At 41.3% G+C, this 20,073-nt stretch overlaps 2 protein-coding genes across 2 annotated transcripts in view; both read left to right on the forward strand.

Annotated features, from left to right (window-relative positions):
• The window catches only part of LOC122334736 (NACHT, LRR and PYD domains-containing protein 3-like), a 31,680-nt gene extending 13,750 nt beyond the window's left edge, over positions 1-17,930 (forward strand). Inside the window, 3 exon segments of the mRNA XM_043232688.1 lie at positions 9,080-9,253; positions 10,447-10,617; positions 17,765-17,930. Coding sequence (XP_043088623.1) covers positions 9,080-9,253; positions 10,447-10,617; positions 17,765-17,930 — 511 coding nt within the window.
• Positions 1-20,073, forward strand: part of LOC122334574 (NACHT, LRR and PYD domains-containing protein 3-like) — a 498,320-nt gene that overhangs the window by 475,912 nt on the left and 2,335 nt on the right. The window lies entirely within an intron of this gene.

A 20,073-nucleotide genomic window follows, 5' to 3' on the forward strand; every position in this document is an offset into this window, starting at 1 on the left:
CCACTTGGTGCCAGGCTTTGTCCGCCTGGTGGGAACGGAATGCTAGAGATGAATATTGACATTTATGCACCTGTGGCCCTTTAGTTTCAGTTTCATTCTCGGTCATAACATGACCTCCTTATAATACTGATATGGGCACCAGAAGAATCTGAAGGAGTGAAGATTCTGACGCACAAAAGATGTTATGCCATTTGCTTTCATTTATTTTGTCTTGTCTTTTCCTCTATAAATAAAGCAACTTGTGACCTGAGCTTTGGAGGCAAAAGAGAGAAACTTGCTTTTCTCCCGCTTGCAACCGACAGCGCAATCCTTGCAAGCTAAAAATCCAAAGAACTTGTCTCTGCCATCAACTTCAGCAATAATAAATTTCCCTGGACATAAATTATTGCTGGTTGTAACGCCTAGCCAGCAGACGGAGCCATCACCAGAATACTAGCAGTACCTCACTCCCTCTGTCTTCTTCTGATATCATTTCCTGTCCAGGGCCTTAAAACCACAAGCCCTCATTTAGATTGTTGCAAAGTATTGCCAGTCTACCTGCCTTACTAAGCGTTCTTGGCTTACCGTTTATGCTTTCTTTTTCAACCTCTGTTAATAAACTTCTGCAAATGGATTCGACGTCGGCTTCCTCCTCCTCCTTACACTGGTGTTGATGGCAGAGATTGTAACATTACAAAAGATCTCTATTCCAGATAAATCTCATTATTGTAAATGTTCTATTCATCAAAAAAAAAATGGAAAAGTACTCAGTACTCAGCTTTTTTCAAAATTATACTAATAATAAATATTTTCACAGGAATCACATGAATAAATTACATATACTGGGGAAAAAATGGCTTGGTGAGACTTTAAAAAACATTGAAAATCTTACTTTTGACTATATAGTGTAGTTTCAGAATGTATTATAAAATATACAGCTTGAGTCTGCTTTTGTATTAGACATTTAATTTAATATTATGCAGCATAAATGTGGGATCAAAGACGTCAAAAGAAAATCACAAAAATTTCATGTCCATAGAAAGCACATTAAATTTAAGTAAATTGTCTACTTTTATAAAAATGTACTATAAAAATAAAAGAAAATTGGTATTTGTGGTAAAAGTAATTTCTTATAATGTGTCATACGTTTACATTTTTGTTGAAATATGCCAGACAAGATTGTTACACTGAATGAAATTTTAGTGGGTAAATTTACTTCTTCAGGGAAAATGTGTAATGTTTAATTTTGGCTCAACACAGAACAAATTTTTTATTTAAACAGGACACCTTTTACATTTTGGGGGAAAACAAAACAAATTAAAGCAGTATTATTTTTTTCCTTTTTAACCCATGTATATTTTATGCTAATACAGAACATGCATATTGCCTATTTTAAATTATTATAACGCTTAATGAAGGAGAGGCGTAAACCAAGGAAGAGTCTATATGTAGATGTTTATTAAAACAAATTCAAACTCAATTGTCAGCAAATCAGGCGATGAGGTCCAAAACACAGTTAAGCTTCTCCACTCATACAGCTCTTTGAAGATGAACATGAGTACTGTCCCACACCTTCTTTGATGTATCCAGTCGTCAACCACTGGAATAGAGAGGGTCCACCAAACAATGCCATGTAACTGCAGTAGGTTCTCATATATCTAACCCATCTCCTAGTTTAGCCTTTCTGTTTAACCATTTGAAAAGTTACATTACTTATTAAGTAACTAAATTACTTTTCAGACAGAGTAAAAAGTCATTTAAATACTGATGATGTAGTAAGTAACTGTCATGAATTACTTTTTGAAAGTAATGTACCCAACACTGTTGCTGTGCTGCAAACAGGATTTTCAGTTACGTGCATGGACCAATCACTGAACAGATTTCATATCAAACAGTGTAGATCGCTTTACTGACAATAATGGGAGTGTTGTTTTAAAGAGCATATAACACTCACGCTAAAATGAAGTCAGTTATGATGTTCTTTAGTAATGGAAATGTAACGTTTTGATTTAACTGCTTGTTGTCAAACATTTTAAGTGCATTCTTCCTCTCCTGAAAGATTTGTGCATCTCTGTCTCCTCAGCACCACCACCAGCCCCTGCTGGCAACTCCTAACCACTTAAGCTTTGAGAAGTTTGATAAATACAGACCCAGGTTAATATGGCCACCAAACAGGAAATGGTTGTAGAGGAAGTAAAGAGAGTGCTACCAGTCAGTACTCGGGGGAGAGCACTCTCTGCCTGTGTGGTGTTAAATATAGGCAAATTAATATAGTTTTAATGGGTTCATATGATGAGATTTCAAGTTTTGTGAAAGTAAAACTACTTTCAAACGCTGGCTATTCAAACATGAATTTTGAGAAATGAAGGGTAGAGCTTGTTGTATGTCGTTTCAGTGCTATCATGGTAATGAGGTAAAAAAGGCAGAAAACAGTATAACCCATTACAATCAGTAAATATATCCCCACTGGATATGACACGTTCTTGTTTAGGAGAGGTTAATTTTTTTTTTTTGTATTCACGTAAGAAAACGACATCAAAATACGGTAAGGGGTGTAACATTTCTGTCACATGCTTGAGGTAGTCGGTCTGGATCGGTCCACAGCATGGCATTGACTCTAACACAGGGATGATCAGCAGCACACATACCAGATATTAAAAACTAAAGGATTACAGATCAAAAGATTATTATTATATTTGCTACATACCTGTAAAAGTGTAAGGATGAACAGTCATTGCGTGGAACAGAATTATTTGCAGTTCTGCCTATCTGCCTATTACTGCTTATAATGATGAATTAAATATATATATATATATATATATATATATATATATATATATATATATATATATATATTTAAAAAGTCAGTGTATTTTATGTTACATATTTTCAAATTGTTCAGGCTTTTTTCCCGTCATGTAAATAGCAATGTTTGGACACGTCCTGAGTGCACCTGAATCCATGCGCTATAGATTTAGCATTTAGATCGTTAAAATGGAGCCCATCATTTTCTTTTTAGCAATATTATATAACCCCTTTAATAATAAATTGTAAACGTGTTAGATTACTAGTAAGACAAGTTGTTATAATGTGAAATAGAGTTAATTTTAACCAGACCCAAACAACAGCCTGGTGCGAAGTATTGCCAGCTCATCACTGCATACCAAGCGTTTCTTTATCTGTCTGTTTCTATCGTGTTTTGACCTATTGCCTGTTTTTTCTTGACTATTGTTTTTTGAATTACCCCTTGCCTTGACGACTCGGATTGGACTGATTATTGTGTTTGAACCTTGCCTGATTATTTGACGCTGAGTTTGGATTACGTTTGGATTTGTTTGCTGTCTCCATTAAAACTCCGCAAATGGAATCTACTCCGGCTTCCGCCTCTGATTCGTTACAGAATACTTCGCCTTCACCGAATCCAGCGGAGGTTTCACAACTACAGGCCGCGTTCACTTACCAGAGTGAACTTATGAAGAATTATCAGGAACAGCTGGCTCAAGTGCAAGCAGCAAACAATCATCTGCTTCATTATATCCGTTCGCTTCCACCCACGCAACCTCCTACGGTAAGACTGGCACTGCCAGAAAAATTTGATGGTTCTGCTGAGCAATGCAAAGGGTTTATTCGCCAAACTCGCACCTACCTGGGAAGTATGACGGATCATTCCGAAGCAGATAAGTGTTCACTGATCATGTCACTATTGTCCAGCAGAGCAATTGATTGGGCTGCAGCCGTTTGGGAGACAGACGTGAATCTGCGTACTTCTGCTGAATATTTTATGAACCAAATTCGTGAAGTGTTTGAATATCCTGCAGGGGGCCAGGATGTATCAACACGGATTCTGCATTTAACTCAGGGAAGTCGCACAGCAGCAGACTATGCCATTGAGTTTCGCACCTTAGCAGCACAAAGTGGGTGGAATGATGTCTCACTCAAAGCCGTTTTTAAACAAAGTCTCAATCCGGAATTGCAAACTGAGATGGCCTGCAGAGGAGAGGATTTGTCTTTCACGGAGTATGTCAATACCGCCATTAAGTTGGATAACTTGCAACGGAGTGCACCAAGACGGAGAACCACACACATTTCATCACCCCATTTTGCACCAGTGTCCAGCCGTACACCTGAAAAGTCTGGCTCTGAACCTATGCAAATTGGAGCTACCAGCCTATCTGAGACTGAGAGAAATCGGCGCCGAGAACTGAATCTCTGTTTCTACTGTGGAGAACAAGGCCATCGCAATCACCAGTGTCCACACAAGGCCCGGAAGAAGGCAGCTGATTCAACCCGGGTGAGTTGTGATGGTTTCTCCTTACAAATATTCAAGGCTGTTACTGTACCAGTCCAGATAACTACTGACAATGGTCCTATTCTGTTAACAGCACTGATTGACTCTGGAGCAGCACTTAATCTCATTAACCAGGATCTCATTCATCAACACCATATCTCCACCATACCATGTTTGCCAGCCATTGGAATCACCACTGTGGAAAATAAACCCATAAAAGGGGGTATCACCAGACAGACATCGCCCATCCGTCTACAAACTGGATTGTTTCATCAAGAACTCATTTCACTGTATGTAATTGACTCACCCAAGTATGAAATCATCCTCGGATACCCATGACTTTCCACTCATGACCCAAGTTTTTCTTGGTTCAATGGGGAACTCACACACTGGTCTCAGTTCTGCCTAAATCACTGTCTGCACAACTGCCCATCATTGCCATGTCTCGCCACTAGTGTGGAGAGTCCCCTCAGCTCACAGACTCCCACGATTCCACAATGCTATAATGACCTGCGGGAAGTTTTTAGTAAAACTAAGGCCACTCAATTGCCACCACATCGACCCTGGGATTGTGCCATTGATCTCCTGCCCAATGCTATGCCACCCAAAAGTAAGATTCATTCCCTGTCTCGTCAGGAGTCCCAAGCTATGGAAGAGTATGTCAACGAGGCTTTGAACTCTGGATTTATTCGTCCATCCACTTCTCCCGCTGCAGCTGGGTTTTTTTTTGTTGAGAAAAAAGATGGAGGATTACGACCATGTATCGACTACCGAGGTCTCAACCATGTCACTGTTAAATTCCGTTATCCATTACCACTGGTCCCAGCTGCATTGGAACAACTTCGCGAAGCCAAGATCTACACCAAACTCGATCTCAGAAGTGCCTACAACCTCATCAGAATCAAGGAAGGAGATGAATGGAAAACTGCATTTCTCACCACTCAGGGGCACTGAGTACCAGGTGATGCCGTATGGACTTGCCAACGCTCCAGCAGTATTTCAGTCCTTCATCAACGAAATCTTCAGAGATATTCTTCACAAGTTTGTAATCGCTTACATTGATGATATTCTGATCTACTCCAGATCTGAGGATGAACATGTGGATCATGTGAGGATTGTCCTTTCCCGTCTTCTAGAACATAAATTGTACATCAAGGCAGAGAAATGTGAGTTTCATGTATTCCAGACATCCTTTCTAGGATACAACATAAGTCATCACGGCGTAGAAATGGACAATGCTAAAATCACTGCTGTCACTGAATGGCCAAGGCCCTCCACAGTCAAAGAACTACAACGGTTCCTAGGATTTGCTAATTTCTACCGCCGGTTCATCAGAAATTACAGTTTAATAGCCGCCCCTCTGACCTCACTACTCAAAGGTAAACCCTCAAAGTTACATTGGACCGAACAAGCTGACACCGCCTTCAATAACCTGAAAACCAGTTTTACTACAGCCCCAATCCTGAGACATCCAAATCCCGACCTTCCATTCATCCTGGAAGTGGACGCCTCTGATTGTGGCATTGGTGCGGTGCTCTCACAGCGTCATGGTCAACCTGCAAAATTGTACCCCTGTGCTTTCTTTTCCAGAAAACTTTCCACAGCAGAAAGAAACTACGATGTCGGCAATAAGGAACTTCTCTCTATGAAAGCAGCCATTGAAGAGTGGAGGCATTGGCTAGAAGGGGCAATACATCCATTTCAAGTAATCACTGACCATAAAAACCTTGAATATGTCAAAGCGGCTAAGAGACTCAACCCATGTCAAGCACGATGGTCACTTTTCTTTTCAAGATTTCAGTTCACTGTCACTTACCGCCCAGGAAGCAAGAACAGCAAAGCAGACGCGTTGTCACGGAGACATGATCCCCCTCATCAGACACATACCTCAGAACCCATCCTGAACCCAGCCGTAATCATCGCACCCATCAACTGGGATATAATGGATGAAATCCAACAAGCTACTCAACATGAACCGTCACCAACTAATTGTCCTCCCAACAAACAATATGTTCCACAAACACTAAGAAGGAGAGTGATTAAGTGGGTTCACACATCTTTGAGCTCAGACCATCCAGGAATCTCTCGATCCATCAAGCTAACACAGAACTCATTCTGGTGGCCCTTTATGACGCGAGACATCACAAATTATGTAAAAGCTTGTCCAGTGTGTGCTCAAGCCAAGACCCCCAGAGACCTTCCAGCTGGCCTACTAAAACCTCTCCCCATTCCACAAAGACCATGGTCTCACCTGTCCGTAGACTTTGTTACCAACCTCCCACCATCTGATGGATTCACCACCATCCTAGTGATTATTGACCGATTCTCTAAAGCATGCCGTCTAGTTCCACTCAAGAGTCTACCCACAGCCATGGAAACAGCCCAAGCCATGTTTCATCATGTGTTTAGAAACTATGGAATACCAGAGGACATCGTCTCCCAACGAGGAACCCAATTCACGTCTCAGGTTTGGAGAGCCTTTTGTAAATTACTAGACATAAATGTCAGTTTAACATCTGGTTTTCACCCACAGTCTAACGGGCAGGTGGAGAGACTAAATCAAGAGATCGGGAGATATCTGAGAACATACTGCAGTCGAGAGCAACACCGTTGGACAGAATTCCTTCCCTGGACTGAATATGCTCAAAATTCATTGACTCACTCATCCACAGGACTAACCCCGTTTCAGTGTGTGCTTGGCTACCAACCCCCCTTGTTCCCGTGGTCAGGAGAACCATCCTCTGTACCTGCCGTTAATGACTGGATTCAGCGCAGTGAGAGGGTGTGGGACAATGCTCATATCCACCTGCAACGTGCAATTGGCACTCAAGAGTTGCAAGCAAATCGACGACGTCGCCCACATCCTCCCTATCTACCAGGACAAAGGGTCTGGCTCTCCACGAAGGACCTCAAGTTACATCTGCCGAGCAGGAAGCTCAGCCCAAGGTATGTTGGTCCTTTCAAAATCATTCGACAAATCAATGAGGTCACATACCAGTTAGAGCTCCCTGCCAACTACCGTATCTCTCCTTCCTTTCATGTGTCGCTCCTCAAACCTGTCCACTCGGATGCTGACCCCAATGCTGAGCCGGAGGAACCACCACCACCGCTGGATGTAGATGGATCACCAGCGTACATGGTCAATATGCTCCTGGACTCCAGAAGACGAGGGGGTAAGCTCCAATATTTGGTGAACTGGGAGGGCTACGGACCTGAGGAGAGATCATGGATACCTGCTTCGGACATACTGGACCCCTCCTTAATCGAGGAATTTCATAGAGCCAGACCTGACCGTCCTGCACCACGACCACGGGGACGACCACGTAGAGCACCAGGAGGTGCTCCTAGAGGGGGGGTGCTGTAACGCCACACCAGCAGAGAGAGCCTTCCTCAGAGTAGTGAATGTCAGCTCTTCCTCTGCTTTCTCCACGCCCACTTCCCTTTTGGCGGCCATTTTAACCAGACCCAAACAACAGCCTGGTGCGAAGTATTGCCAGCTCATCACTGCATACCAAGCGTTTCTTTATCTGTCTGTTTCTATCGTGTTTTGACCTATTGCCTGTTTTTTCTTGACTATTGTTTTTTGGATTACCCCTTGCCTTGACGACTCGGACTGATTATTGTGTTTGAACCTTTGCCTGATTATTTGACGCTGAGTTTGGATTACGTTTGGATTTGTTTGCTGTCTCCATTAAAACTCTGCATATGGAATCTACTCCGGCTTCCGCCTCTGATTCGTTACAACCTGCATATTTGCCACAAAATAAATAGTTTAACACTTGATGATGCTGTTGTTTTCCATCAATAATAATGAATAATTTGAATGTTAGAAATAATAAATTTGATTAAAATGACTATAAATGTAATTTTATGTAAGGGGACGTCAAGTCAAGTGGCTTTTATTGTCATTTCAACTACATATAGCTGTGCAGTACATAGTGAAATGAGACAACGTTTCTGCAGGACCTGGGGGAACATGGAGTCACACTTACAACACAATACAAAAGAACTTCACATATTGAGCTAAGACATTGTCTTAGCCACATAAAGTGCAAAGTGTGCAGACTAGTGCAAACAGCAGGGGAGTAGAGTGCAAACCCAGTGTGCAAACTAGTGCAAACAGTGCAAAGACAAAATTAGTGCAAGAACACAAAATACAAACAACAATAAATATGACGTGCAAGAATGCTTATTGGACAGGAAGGCCATTCAGGTGTGGTTATGGAGGAGTCTGATGGCTTGTGGGAAGAAACTGTTCTGCAGTCTGGTTGTGAGGGCCCAAATGCTCTGGTACCTCTTTCCAGATGGCAGGAGGGTGAATAATGTGTGTGAGGAATGTCTGGGGTCCTGTACTATATTGTGGGCTTTGCGGATGCAGCGTGTGGTGTCTCTACAAGACATTGTGTCCAGGGGTCTCTTAATTCTTAATTTGAACTTCCCCAGCAACTCTAATTTTGATGTCAAAAGTTCCCCCACATATTACTATATATTTGCTTATTTTTTTAAGCTACTTATTTTTAATTCTTAACAATAATTCAATATGTAATAATATATAACTAATTAACTATTATTTTAGAGAGCAACCTGCTTATATAATAAAATGAAAAATAATAATATAAAAATTTCATATAATCAAGGTGCATCATAATGAGTTTATTTGAATCATTGACATAATTGCAATCTGAACTGAATTATGAAATCATTCCTCTAACACACACACACACACACACACCGCATATTCATACTGCTGTTTCCAAAAGCCAGAAATAAGATCTAAAATGAAGCACACTAACATTATAACTGTTGTTCTAGATTATCTGGCTGTATGGTGAAAGAGGAAGGTTGTGCCGCTCTGACATCAGCTCTGAGTTCAAACCTTTCACACCTGAGAGAGCTGGACCTGAGTAACAATGATCTTCAGGATTCAGGAGTCAAACTGCTCGCTGCTGGACTGAAGAGTCCAAACTGTAAACTCAACATATTGAGGTTAGTGTTTCACAATGATTCCTGTTGTGATTTTAATAGTTACAGACACCCTGTCAAGCAAGTTTGTGAGAAAAATATCAGAGGAAATCGTTTAGCTTTTCCATTCATTAGACTTTTACAAACCTAGCTGCGGTCTGTAGTTGGATCCAAAAGTTTATATTCTGTACTGTTTTAATTAATACATTCTTGGCCAAAAATGTTGACACCCTTAGAAATACGATCAAAGGCGGCTGTGAAAATTAATTGATTAATCCTTTTGAACCTTTATTTGAAAAATTTACTAAAATCTACCTTTCATTGGAGAATAAGAATTTAAAATGGGAGGAAATTGTATTATGAAGTAAATGTTTTTCTCTAATACACATTGGCCACAATTAACAGCACTCTTTCATTTAATTTCATTTAAAACCTCTATTTGCCAATTTAACAGCTCTGAATTTAGAGGTTCGAGAGGTTAGCTCCATGTTGGTGCTTCTCCTCTTCAGTTCATCTCACTCATTTTCTACAGGGTTCATGTCAGAGGACTGGAATGGACACAGCAGAAGCTTGGTTATGTGCGCAGTGACCTTTCTGTTGTTTATGAGATTTGTGTTTGGATTATTGTACTGTTGGAAGATTATATGACTTCACCCATGATTCATGGTGACATGATGACCAGGACCTCTAGCACAAAAATCGGAAAAATATAGTAGTGTATTTCATTATACACATGGGTACTTTTATCCCTGTGTTCACCAAACCCATCTTAAGTGTTTGCTGCTAAAAAGCTGCTTTTAGTTTCATCTGACCAAAGACGCCAGTCCCATTTGAAGTTCCAGTCTTGTCTGATAACTGAATATGAGTTGATGGACTAGGAGAATTTTCTTGAAACCAGAACAACATGTGGTGATGTAGATGCTGTTTGACAATTTAGTTTTAATGTTTTCTAACCCCAAAACTCAATTATTTTCTGCAATTTCTTTGTTCTGTCGAACACAAAGGACGATGTTTTTTAAAAAAAGTGTGTAACCAGGCTGTTTTGTATTCCATTGTATTTTTTTCCTACTATGGAAGTCAATGGTGACCAAACACAGCCTATTAAAAACTTTTTAATGAGTAAATGATGTTACTTAATTTAAGTTAATACTGATGTTTCCAAAAGCCAGAAATAAGATCTAAAATGAAGCACACTAACATTATTACTGTTGTTCTAGATTATCTGTTTGTATGGTGAAAGAGGAAGGTTGTGCCGCTCTGACATCAGCTCTGAGTTCAAACCTTTCACACCTGAGAGAGCTGGACCTGAGTAACAATGATCTTCAGGATTCAGGAGTCAAACTGCTCGCTGCTGGACTGAAGAGTCCAAATCAAATCATCATACTCCGGTAAGTCATTCATATTGATTTATTTTGTAATAATACACATGAAAAACGGTAGTGAAATCCCATACTTTCAATTGTTCGTTTATTAGGGACCTGTGATGTATTATAGAAAGTTTCTTATCTTAGATCTTAAGTTAAGGATTTTTCAAAAATCCATATTACAGAAATATATTTTATCTTACAAAACCATTTTTTATTTTTGTTTAGTAAATCTCAAATTGCACCGACAGTCCAGTCCCAAGCAACCAACACTGCACTGCTGGTGAGATAGGATACTGAGATAGGAACTTTGAAAATGAAAAAAAAATAAATAAATAAAAAATGGGAAAACAATGAAGGCTAAGGACGAAGTATTAAAATAACTATAGCCTCCACATAGGAGATAACTATAACCCAAGTGCATGTGCATATGCTTCTTTAAATAAATAACAGCATGGATTCTGATTGGCTGCCAATGTTTGCATTGTTCTTCAGCTGGAAATTATTGTTCTGAAAATTATTCCAACAATATTGTTTCTCTGTGTCTTTATCTTAGCTGTGACTGTTATTTTTTAATATTGAGAATGATTTTTAAAACTATCTTTATTGTTATCTTTATAATGATCATGTTTTGTGTGAACGGACCTATAGTTACTTTCACTATATTTCCCTTTTCATCCAATTTCTTTTTTTTTTCTGTTGGCTTTCAGATAAATTTGAACTTAGGACAGCTAATTTAAATTTTAAAACTAGAAATATTTTTGTTACCGAAACCCATCGATCTGGGTTCAGAGTGCATGTAATCACCTTCTGAAGGTGTATAGGTTAGTTTTACGTCCCAGTAATTGCGGATATATACAATTTAGGGAGCGTCTAAACAAAGGCCGCTATCCACAAGCTTTAACAAGCTTGAAAGAGCCAGGATACATTTTTAAAAACTCAGACTGTGTTCGTCTGAAAGAAGAAAGTCATATACATCTAGGATGGAGTAAAATATGGGGTAATTTAATTTTTTTAGTAAACAATTGCTATTTTTTCTCTATAACTACGAAAGCTACACTGTGTTAAACTGGTAACAGTCCCCAAATAGTTGTTCCCCTTGGTTTATCCATCTGTGCTTCGATGTGATTTGCCCTGAATGCAGACTTCTGGAAATAGCGCTACACATTAACCTACTTGAAAAAATTATTTTTAGAAAGTCCAGAATCAAGAAAAGTCAAAATCAGAATATAACAATCATAAAATGAACACAATAAAAGCTTCCAAGGTCCTTTTGCTGGGACATGAAATGGCCTGAAAGCTGGGGTAGAAAAACATGTGGTGAACACTATATCAGGGACACCACACACACCAGAAGAACAGAATTTCTCTCAGGTTTAAGATTTTTATTTCTGGTCTGTTCTTCTAATATGAGACACCAAGATTGTAAAATTGTTACTAAACATAAGGAGTTTATGCTCATTAATTTTCAGGATATTGTAAGTAGGTTTTTAGCATCTCTTTCTGGTGACCTGTCCCATGTGTCTAGTGGGGAAGGATGGGTGTCTATTGTTTTGTGAGCTGGCATGAGTTCCTGAGTGTTTGGCTTCACAAGGAGACCAAAGCCACCCTTCAAACCAAAGCCCATCACAAGCATCTTTTAAATGATAGCATATGTAGTAGAAGCACCGTGTCATTCACACCATCACCACACTAAACCAACACTTAACGCATTTTAACACTCAAAAAAAAAAAAACAGAAATACACAATAAACATGAATTTAGCAACATTACATGTAACTTACAACCCTAATAAAAATAACTGATAAAAAAGAAACATTATTATTATTATTATTATTATTATTATTATTATTATTATTGTTATTATTATTAAAGTTCTTTCAAAGAAAAAACATAAAGTATCTGATTTGAAATGCAATGCATGGAATTCTGGGAATGTCAGTTCCCTTTCAGTCGGTCACTCCGAGTCACGTCGGATGACCGACGAACTGGGATCTCGCTCCGAGAGACCAATCTACTTCGAGTGTATCTAAACGAGCCAATTGAAGATTGGCATGCGCTAATTGCATCCAGCTGCCGCTGATCACAGCGCGTGTATAAATAAGCAGCGGGTGCAACGCATATTCAGCTTTTAAGCCGAGCGAGCGTGACTGTTCTGCTCCAAAGACGATCCACGAGTGTTGAGAGCACGGCGTTTCAGCGGAGGTCGTTTTCCTGCGTCGAGTGGATTGCCACAATCAGGCTGCACTACCCCCCTGTTTGTGTGCAAAACGGCTATCCCCTGTTGCCTCAGCACTAAAGAGCATTCGCGGTGCGTCTTTTTAAAGACGGACGTTACGTCTGGCAAACTCGACGCGCCTTGAAGACAACGTGGGTCTTGCTTCAGACGAGCGTACACCCGTGTGTTTCTGGATGCGGTTGTTACCTGGTGTTAGGTGATGGTCACAATCGTTGCCTCGAGTGCCTGGGCTTAGCACGCACGAGGTGGCGGTTGTGGATGAATCATTTCCTCGCGGGGAGATGGTCATCTCGGAGTGATGGGCGGGCTCTGTCGCCTTGAAAAAAGGAGGCGGAGCTTGTGTTTACTCGACTTGGTTCTCATCCTGGCTGCAGACAGGTGGGCTTCATTTCGTTGTGACACAAAGCTTAAACTCTGCAACCAGTGGAGCTGCAAAAGGGGCAGTCTGGACCCTCACGTGGGGTATCAGCTGTACCCTCTTGGGCTCCCCCTGATGATCAGAAGTCAATCGCTGCATCGGAAGGTGAGCCAGACATTTCTGGAAGTGAAGATCCGGTTGCTCTGCGTCTACCAGGCATTGAATGTACTGGATACAGATCTAGAAATGGTGGCTATGCTTGCCCAGGCCGCCGAGGTGATCGGGATCAAGTGGAAACCTCCACTACTTCCCAGGCCCTCGAGGCTGGGCGATTGGTATTTAAGGGTGGCTTGCGCTGGTTCTCAGGGCCCCACCCTGGTACCTTTCTTCCCGGAAGTGCATGAGGAGCTTACTGGGATGTGGAAAGCACCTTTCACTGCCAGAAACTGCCCCAGTGGCTCCTCCTCCTTCACCACCCTTGACAGCGGCACAGCCAGGGAGTTACGGTGATTGCCCCCCCAGTGGAGCGGTCAGTTGGGATGCAGCTGTGTCCCAATGCCGTTTCCGCTTAGTGCGGTGATCCTGTGCTCCCCTCCCGGGCCTGCAGGTACTTGTCAGCTTTGAACGGCAGTGCCTTGTGCGGCCTGTGGACAAGCTGCTTCTGCAGTACACGCTTTGCCGTTGTTGCAGGTTCATCAGGCCAAGGCACTGAAGGATCTGCACAGGGGTGGTCATGACCCGGAAGTTCTGAAAGAACTCTGTATCGTGATGGACCTCGCGCCACGAGCGACGAAGGTCACAACGCGGTCTCTGGGTTGTGCGATGGCCACTACGGTGGTCCAGAAACGCCATCTGTGGCTGTGTCTGGTCGACATGCGCGAGGTAGACAAGACACGTTCCTTGAATGCCCCCATATCCCAGACCGGCCTCTTCGGCGACGCAGTGGAGAACTTTGCCCAGCAGTTCTCCGCTGCCCAGAAGCAGACTGAGGTAAGAAACATCCTGCCTCGGCGTGCAGCTGCTGCCTTCACCCAGCCGCCGACGGCCCGCCTCAGCCAGCTCGTCGCCAAGGGTGCCCCCTGCTGCCGCCACCGCTCCCGTGCAGCCAACGCAGCAGCCCCCATCTAGGCAGCACCGTGGAGCTGGCAGCAGGGCAGCCACCCAGCCTGTCCAGGCTCCTGCCAAACCTGGAGGAAAGCGCAGGTGCAAGAGGCCCTCAGATCCGGGGAGGGAGGGAGCCGCTCTGCCAGGCAGAGAATGTTGCCGCTACCTAAAACCTCGACAAGGGCGGTTTCCTCTGTCTCTGGGCTAATATGCAGCAGTGGGAAGACTGGGAGGACGAACCAACGGCCTACCCGCCTCACTTCTGCGGGGATGCAGGTAAGAGTTGCACACACTCAGACCCCGCTTCGGACCGGCCACGAGACGCCCGAGCCGGGTCTCCGCTTCGGACCGGCACTCCCCCTCGCTGCCCCATCGCCTGCACGTCGGTGGTTCCGCTCGAGCCGCTAGTTCGGTCTCTGGATGCCTGGTTGAATCTTCCCAGGCTATCCTGGTGGCTCCGGCGAACCCTTCGACTCGGCTATATGATTCAGTTCGTCCGGCGTCCCCCCAAGTTCAGTGGGATCCGCTATACGTCAGTGAACAATGCGCGGGCCCCTGTCTTGTGGGCGCAGATTGCTGTCCTTCTAGTGAAGGCACGATAAAGCCGGTTCCTCCAGCCGATATGAGGTCGGGCCTTACAGCCCATACTTCATAGTGCCCAAGAAAGGCGGTGGGTTATGACCAATCTTGGATCTGCGAGTCCTGAATCGAGCACTCCCGTTCAGGATGTTGACACAGAAACGCCTATTCAGTGCGTCCGTCCCCAGGATTGGTTGCAGCGATCGACCTGAAGGACACGTACTTACATGTGTCGATTCTTCCGCGCCACAGGCCATTCCTGAGGTTCGCGTTCGAAGGTCGAGCATATCAGTACAAGTCCTACCCTTCGGCTCCCCCTGTCGCCACGCGTCTTCATGCAAGTCGTGGAGGCAGCCCTTGCTCCACTGAGAGAGTAAGGCGTTCGCATTCTCAACCAACTGGATGACTGGCTCATTCTAGCTCAGTTGTGCGAACACAGGGATCTGGTGCTACAGCACCTCAGCCAGTTGGGGTTCAGGTCAACCAGGAGAAGAGCAAACTCTGTCCAACGCAGAGGATCTCTTTTCTTGGGATGGAGCTGGATTCGATCGATCAGATGGCACACCTCACAGAGGAGCGTGCCAATTCGGTGTTGAACTGCTTGAATATGTTCAAGAGCAGGACGGCGGTCCCACTGAAATATTTTCAGAGGCTCCTGGGGCATATGGCAGCCGCGGCCACAATGATGCCGCTGGGACTACTCCATATGAGACCGCTTCAACATTGGCTACACGATCGAGTCCCGAGGTGGGCGTGGCAAAGTGGCACTCACCGGGTTCGAATAACACCGGCCTGCCCGGCCTACGCCGATAGACTGAGGGGGCTTGTGGGCTCCCACAGGACACTGGAAGAGGCAGCGTCCATGACGTTTTGGTAGTGATCCCAATTCGTCGGTCATCCGACGTGACTCGGAGTGACCGACTGAAAGGGAACGTCTCGGTTACGTATGTAACCCTCGTTCCCTGAAGAAGGGAACGGAGACGTCACGTCCCGTCGCCACGATGCTGCACCTCTGCTGAAGGGGCCGGGTCACTAGCTCGGCTCCTCAGCGAAAACCTCAATATGCGCTGCACCCGCTGCTTATTTATACACGCGCTGTGATCAGCGGCAGCTGGATGCGATTAGCGCATGCCAATCTTCAATTGGCTTGTTTAGATACACTCGAAGTAGATTGGTCTCTCGAAGCGAGATCCCAATTCGTCGGTCATCCGACGTGACGTCTCCGTTCCCTTCTTCAGGAAACGAGGGTTACATACGTAACCGAGACGTTCCCTGTTTCCCTATACATTCCCTATACATTCACAGACAGACTACTTTTATAATTCTTTTATTATTTTTAAAACTAATTACACATAAACTATTTGTATATCTTGAAAATTGTTGCTTCAATTATTGTTTTGCAGATAGAACCATAATCCCAAGCAGAAAATGACTTTCATGTAGGAAAGAGACTTGGTCCATGTATTACTTTTGTTTTACAGAATGTAAAAACTTTAAAGCTCAATATCTCAAAACCACTCAGAACACAGGTAGAACCTTATAATTCTAATGGGATGAATTACCCTCATCCATCCCCAACTCCTCATCTTCTGTCAATCAGGATCCAGCCTTCTGATTTTCCTTGAAACAGACTAATTTAAACGTGTACTAAAATGATTGAACTTTACTAATATCTACAATATATCAGTTGGCTCTGTTCTGTTTGCTCCGGGGGGTTAATACTGCTCTCCCTGCTCTCATCCATGCTATAGATGAACAGAACAGAACCATACCGACAATTGAAACTGTATGCTAATTGTCAATTATCTTTAAAGATAGTGGTCCTGACAGAAATAATACATTTAAGCAACAAGACATTAGTATCTGATGATGTAAGAAACCACAGACTTCCAAAGCAATGTTTCAAAGCAATCACAACTTGTTCATAATAATAAGGAACTGCTTTTATGATGTCCACAAGTCACTAGATGATGTGGAAGATGTACAAGTTGTTTTAAGGATTTAATTTTTTTTTATTAAATTGCACCAAAGTGCCTGAAAAAACTGTATAACTTGACCTGTGTTCTATTTCTATGCCAACTCTAAAACCAGAATTGGTTGTTAAGTAAAGTTTTTCTCTTGTGAGGAGTTAGTGTGAGGCACTCATGAGTTAGTCTGGTGTTTTAAATGGTTGTGTTTGAACAAAGAAATCAAGATACTTCCTGTTATAATTCGGTGCGTAACATATAAAATTGTGTTTTGTGTTTGATTTGATGTGTGCTTCTTCTGTTTGAGTGTTCAGAAATTGATAACAGAAAGTAAATATTTTGTAAGCTAAAAAGTAAAGTAAAAATCAGTAATCTTTATTCATTTCTTTGTTGTAATCATATTCACAATCATGTCACAATAACTCACAGCTATATTTATACAGCACATATCTAAAGTCTGAGACCCACCAAGCCGTCAGTCGGACATTGGCTCTCGTCAGCATGTTGAATAGGTGTCGGGGAAATAAGAGCTCTTATTGGATACCTAGTTTCACAAATGAGTCAGTGCCAGAGAATTAAAGGGAAGTGATGAAAACAAGAAATCAATGAAAGCGGCACAAACAGAAGACTCTTGTAATTCTGTGTGATCTTACCCAAGCATTCCAATATATCAGTATTATGACAATGTGAGCTGCTTAAAATAAAGAACACGGTTAATGTTACTGATATTCAAAATGGTAAGCAAGCACTGCTTTGTTCGTTTTATATTTTTATCTCCTATTTCTTAGTTTCAGTTTCTTTGTTTGATGAATATTAACTATTGATAGCTACTGATATAGACATTGTGGCTAGTGGGTTGGTGTTAGCTCTGTGTGTCCCGGCCTTAAAAATGAAGCCCACTAACATGAAGACTTTCTGTTGTAGATTACCTGGCTGTATGGTGACAGCAGAAGGTTGTGCTGCTCTGTCTTCAGCTCTGAGTTCAAACTCCTCACACCTGAGAGAGCTGGATCTGAGCTACAATCATCCAGGAGATTCAGGAGTGAAGCTGCTCTCTCAAACACTCAAACATCTGGACAAACTCAAGTAAGTGGATCAGAAACAATCATTCTCTCAGATCTGTATGTGACACTGGTTTTATCAGGATGTTCATCATGATTTATTACGATGGACAAAAATAACAACATTAATATTAATAATAAAATGACAATTCTATGCTTCGATCTTAGAGGATTATTTAATTCCACTTGGTTCAGGAAAAATTACAATCATTTATCAGGCTACTGATTTGACTGAAGTCTTCATGACTTGAATAAATGTCATTTAAACATTTGTCTGTTCATTTGTTCACATTTATAGGTTTTTTATAAAAGCAGATGAATTTTAGATATTTTTGTACGAAATTCATATGATGCAAAAAAAATTCAATTATCTGCTGTGTTTGTATGAAATAGACTAGTAGCACAGTTTCTAGTGGAAAAAGTGATCAACGTCATCAGATTTAAAAATATATGACTAAAGTTTGCCCTGCGCTCATGTAGTCACGGATCAAAAAAGTAAAGCAAGTACATGTTTCCTTTAGATTAAACCAGAAGAAGTTTTCAAAGATGGAAGTGTTTTGTTACAAGTCTGCAACTTGTTGGAGAACCAGTGGAACATTTCAAGTTGTTAAAAACTGATAAACCGAAATTCCCTTGATTCCCAAAGTCCTTGTAGTACTAAAACAATCAGTAACTTTCATAGTACTGTGACCTAATCTAAAGCTTGACTGGAATTCACTTACATTTTTACAAAAGATCCAAATACTTTTGCTAGAAATCTGCTCCTAGTCCCATCTGAACTAAATAACTATCTTTTAACAAAGGGAGAACCATAGCTGATTTCCAGACACAAGAAATAACATTTAAAGCTAAACTATTATTTGAAGTTAAACTAAATTAGTTAAAAGTTAAAATAGTAGCATAATAGAGCCAATGAGTCTGTCAGCCCATCTTTTTTTGTGCAAATCTGATCATATTTAGATGCTCTAAATGCCAATTAACTTGTATGTGGTTTGGAATCTTATTCAAATAGCATTTCTGGACTTGATAAATAATATGATAAATTAAGCAGAATAATGATCTGAAATTTAACTCTTTGATGCACATGCTGTAAAAAATCCCTTTTAATGCACAACAAGAAATTACCCATATTCATTTTTATTAATTCAATTTTGTTTTTCGCTGGACTTTTTTGTTTCTTTGTTTTATCTTTTGATTTAGCATTTTATATTCCCTGATCTTTAATTTCCATGATCCATAAATGTTCAAAGTATCATTTTTACAATTACCACAAATTAATAGATATATTTTTCTATGTTTTGTGTTACTACATCAACTAAATAAAATCGCACAGGTACAGCACCATCTCATATTTGCCTCACAAATGACAACTATAGGTTTGTGCTCCTTGTCAGAGTCAGTCCTGGAGAGGCAGAGTCCTGCAGGGTTTAGCTTCAAGCTTCATAAAAACTGACCTCCAGGACCGAGGTGGCTTCCTCTGGTGTAGACGTCCAACACATTGCTCCACAGTCATGAGTTATGGGCTCAAAAACAGGCCTGGAACTCAGTCTTAGTCTGATGAACTAGACTAACCCTAAGATATTTCAGACTCTGAATCAGGACTAAGACGTTTCTGATCTTCCTGAGATCTTCTGAGAAACTTATATAACTGATTTATGACAAAATATATATATATATATATAATTTAATATGAATAAAATTGGAGTTTCTTCATGACAGCAACAAAATATACTTGTATATATTATTTAGACTTTTTATTGTGTTGACCTGGCTAACATTAGTCAAGCTAAAAATAGTATGTCAACAACATAATAGCAGCCTATTAGACATGTTTAGAATTGACAATAGAATTAAAGGTCAAGATAGCCTTAGTCTAACAATCAAATATTATGTCCAGTTATCTTCCACAGTATATCAAATATTTTCTGTTGTAAAAAAATAAGACTAATTTAAACAACAGCAGCCACACTGATGTGCAGAATAGTTTTCTGCAGTAAATATGTTTCTACTTGCAAAAAAAAGAAGAAAATAATTATAATAATAAGTTTTCTATATGGGTCATTTTTGACCTCTGTGTGTAAAATTGATGTAGAAATACAAAAACTGTTTTGTTTTTTTCTTTATCAAGTGAAGAAATGGAAAATAAATATGATGATTTAAACAAGATATTTA

Source organism: Puntigrus tetrazona, chromosome 3 (genome assembly GCF_018831695.1).
Source record: "Puntigrus tetrazona isolate hp1 chromosome 3, ASM1883169v1, whole genome shotgun sequence".
Taxonomy (NCBI): domain Eukaryota; kingdom Metazoa; phylum Chordata; class Actinopteri; order Cypriniformes; family Cyprinidae; genus Puntigrus; species Puntigrus tetrazona.